The 3,887-nt window shown below is 48.4% G+C and overlaps 1 protein-coding gene across 2 annotated transcripts in view; it reads left to right on the forward strand.

The window, feature by feature from the left end:
- The first annotated feature begins 2,011 nt into the window (after positions 1–2,011).
- The window catches only part of LOC102312717 (plakophilin-3), a 28,985-nt gene continuing 27,109 nt past the window's right edge, over positions 2,012–3,887 (forward strand). For both annotated transcript variants that reach the window (XM_005924006.3, XM_005924007.3), the window contains exon 1: positions 2,012–2,318. In XM_005924006.3, the coding sequence (XP_005924068.1) occupies positions 2,126–2,318 (193 nt within the window). In that variant the 5' untranslated portion in view covers positions 2,012–2,125. The remainder of the gene's footprint in view (positions 2,319–3,887) is intronic.

Below are 3,887 nucleotides of genomic sequence, written 5' to 3' on the forward strand. Positions count from 1 at the left end.
CTGTGTTATATTTTGGCCTTACTGTGAAAGTAAAGGTAATAAAGGCCCTGATGGGGGGGTGCAGCCTGCTTGTTGTACACATCCTGTGATGGATGCTGCAGATCAGCAGGGAGTGCTGAAACGCTCGCCAAACACGCTTGATGGTGCAGCCCGGGCCTGACGCCCTACAGGATGGCCCCCGTGCCCCCCACCTCCTCCACCCTTTCTCCACCATTTATTCCTTTTTCATTTCAGTGTTTAAAGTTAAAACCCTATTTTAAAGTTCTGTAACTATTTCAGTCGATGGACGATCGTGTTACAGAATCAGGATCGCATCTGATCACGGCGGAGAGATTTCCCTGTTACAGGAGTCGAGGTCTTTGGGCAGCGCTGACAAACGGCTTCTCTCCTGCACTCGCTTGGCTGGGAGGTTGATTTGTGGCATCCTCCTCCTCCCCCACCATCCTTTTTGTTCTTTCCCCCCACACCACCTTCATTTGTTTCCACAGGATGTGTGAGGAGTTCCCACAAAGGCCGTTTACTAATCACGAGGACTGTCAGACCATGAGCTGAGCCTGTCCTCGTATTCCTGCCGGTTTTCCAATTTCCTGTCCTAAGATGCTCTGTGATCCAGCCCTCGTCCAAAGGGGTCTTTTTAGGGAGGCGGTCTCGCTCTTTATTTGTTTTTTTTAGTTGAGATTCATCACAAACAGTAAAAAAATAAACTGGAAAGAATCTAACGAGTGAAACTTCTTCTGGGCTGAAACCTCAGCTTGTCTGTAGCTTTGTTGCCTCTAAACAAAATCAGAGCAGCATGTTCTCTGCTGCACACCGCAGGGCTTTCTGCACATATTTCTGGGTTTGTGAAAGTCACACAAAGAGGTCGTGACCTGTGTGTGTGTGTGTGTGTGTGTGTGTGTGTGTGTGTGTTGCTAAATGCAGTCCTGCGTGCATCCAAACCCAGATGGGGTGGTTTGTGTGAAAGTCCGTGGTTTCTGCAGCAGGATCCCTCCCTGCTCCCTCCTGACGTATTGCTGCTCCTCACTCTCGCCTTCCCAGACCTCCCCCAACTATTTCCACATTCCTGGACCCTTAAACAATCACGATCTCTCGGCTTATTTCACAATCCCACTCGTACCCCTGTTCAAAAGTTGCTAAAGAAGCACAGAAGCCAGCTAACTTTCTGTCGGTACACATTAGAAACACACGTCTGAGTGTGAGCACGTTGTTTTTGTGAATCGACAGTCGAGTTTGGAGCTAAACGTCTGACCCCGGCTCGGCCCTTCTGTCGGCTCCTCTCATTTATCAGGATTGGGTAAGAAGGGTTATTTTCATCGGCTTGCATAACGTACAGATGTGTAACCCTGACATCATGCTTCACCAAAACTGATGACAGACACGTTTTCAAAGTTCAAAGTGACCATTTTTCTTCGTGAGTCTTTTACAGCCGCTCTCGAAGGCGCTTAAACTCAAGCCTACTCTTTGTTTCCACTCACGTATCTCCCGTTCCACTGGTGGATGTTCATATTAAACAACACTCAGTTTATCAGGTTGTTTCCACTCCTCGACCTGAGGAGATGAAGCCAACTCTGAAACTCGAAGCCTGCAGTTCCTCTGGCGTCCAGCAGAGGCAGCAGTGAGTCAGTCCCCATAGACTCCAATGTTAAAACAAACATGTTTACAGCCTGATACACAAAATGTTTGGTCTCTATAGGTAATTTAGTCCTTCATAACACCTGTTAGGGGCTTTGAGCCTCAGAGTAGGAAAGGGGCGTGGCCTCTTTGACTGGTAGGTGGATGGCTTCCCCTGAGTTGGACGTGAAGCAGGTATGTGGTCTCTACACTGCTGAACACTAATCTGTTTTTATTTGGGTTCATGTTTATTAATATTTGCGGGAACGGAGAGGTCACGGGGGCTGCGGTGACGTAAGCGTGTGAGGTCAGACCTCCTGTGTACTGGTTGTCTTGACAGCAGGTGGATTTTAGACCCCCCGCCCCCCGCTCTCGGGCCCCGCCCACAGACGCTGGGCTGACGGAGCGCCGTTTCTTTGCAGACACTCGGAGCTGCGCTGCGCACCGGACGGTCCGCTGTTCGCCGGAGTTCGCCTGGAGCCTTTTTTCTTTGTTCGCTCGGTGAAGCGTCAGGATGAATGTGGGGATCCCGGAGGGCTGCTTTCTGTCCGCCCTGCAGCCCAACTCCTCCTGCACCGCTTACGTGGTCCCCTCGGACGGCCCGTCTCCGGACCCGGTGGCGAAAGCTCGGAGGGTCCGGGAGCAGGTCCGGATGCGGCTGGCTGAGAGGAAGTCGTCCTCCCTGAGCAGGCTGGAAGGATCAACAGGTGAGAGCTTGAAAGTGCAGAGTAACGGGCTGAGTAAGTCTCAGTAAAGTCCACAGTGGAGTATCTGTTACCTCCTCCTGGAATTCAACCAACACCTCCCTGAGCTCATTGCCCCCACTCGAAAGTAGCGGTCAGGGGCGTTTCCAGGATTTCTTTTCAGTGGGGCCACAGGGGTCCCCACAGAAACATGTAATGAGTTGGCTTCAGTTTTAAAAAGAGCAGCGAGCATAAGAGCAGAGGTGACGATGATAAACACAATATTCCAGCATGTGTTCACACAGAGAGCCATTTAAAGTCTGTCAGTTATTGATGGGGGGCAGAACTGAAGCAGCGATCGCAGCACAACAAGCCACGGATTTAATGCTTCACATCCTTCCTTCTGTCCACGGTCCCGTTGGTTAGTGCGTGGAAGTAAAAACGAGTAATGTAGTGATCGGATCAGGTGGTTCTGGGGGAGTCTGATGTATAAGCTATGACTTGCTTGGTGCTAAAGGGTTAAAAATGTGCACTCACTGGAAAATAGTTGTTGTAGCCAGTGTGAGCTTCACAGTAACCTCCCACGTCAGAGTCATGATGATTGTCAGGCTTTAACCTGCTTTAACTATCATGTGAGTCTCTGCTCACTTTTGTTCTTACTTTTATTCTGAACTTTTCCAAACTTAAGGAAGGAAAATGTGGTTTGAGTTCAAAGATAATAACTCCCCCTGAGAGTGATGATCAGACTGATACCAAAGAGCTCGTTTCATGTTACACACATTTATCTCTGTGGGTTTATCCTTCATTATTCATGGTCAGTCGCTTTAATGTTACAGCTGGTTTTAGTGACGCATGTGCCGATGCTGTACGTACAATAACACATTACCACGTATTAGTACCGGGCTTGACTTCCATACTTTGAGTTTGAGGTGAATTCCCCCCACAGGGGTGCTTTATCCTCCGTGGGGGCTAAATCTCGTCAGCCTCACACTCATCCTCGTACCGCTGCTTCACCTAAAAATCCCCTCGAGCGTGTTTCCCATCAGCTGCCAGTCCACGTCTCACATCTTTGTTGTCCAGGTCAGAGGTCAGTGTGCGTCACGGCGTCCAGCTGGTCGCTCCACGCCTGTGATTGTGGCTAGAGCAGGGCGATATGACCAAAAATATTTATCACGATATATATTTGAAAATTTGCGATAACGATATAACTGACGATATAATTGAGACGAGACAAAATACTTTACAACTCCACAACTTTATTAGTGCAAAAAAAACATCAGTGTGTTTTCACTTAAACAAGCAGCTGTTTTATGTGCATTAAAGGTTTATAAAAATGTAACAGTGCAAATTCTTTGCTGACAGTTTAACCAAAAGGCATTTCCAGTGGAAACTGGCCGACATATCCTCAGCATAACCATGTATAATATCCACAAAACTTAAAAAGAGGTTATACACACACAATACGGTAATATTAAGCACAGTACGTATCACTCCGCGAGGCTCCGCCTACGACAGCCGTAAAGCTCCCACAATCCATCAAGCGGTGCGGCTTCGTAGCTCAGCAAAGTCGTACTGAAACATTTGACGGATTTT

The sequence above is a fragment of the Haplochromis burtoni genome, unplaced genomic scaffold (genome assembly GCF_018398535.1).
Source record: "Haplochromis burtoni strain Fernald_Lab_line unplaced genomic scaffold, NCSU_Asbu1 Contig_69, whole genome shotgun sequence".
NCBI lineage: Eukaryota > Metazoa > Chordata > Actinopteri > Cichliformes > Cichlidae > Haplochromis > Haplochromis burtoni.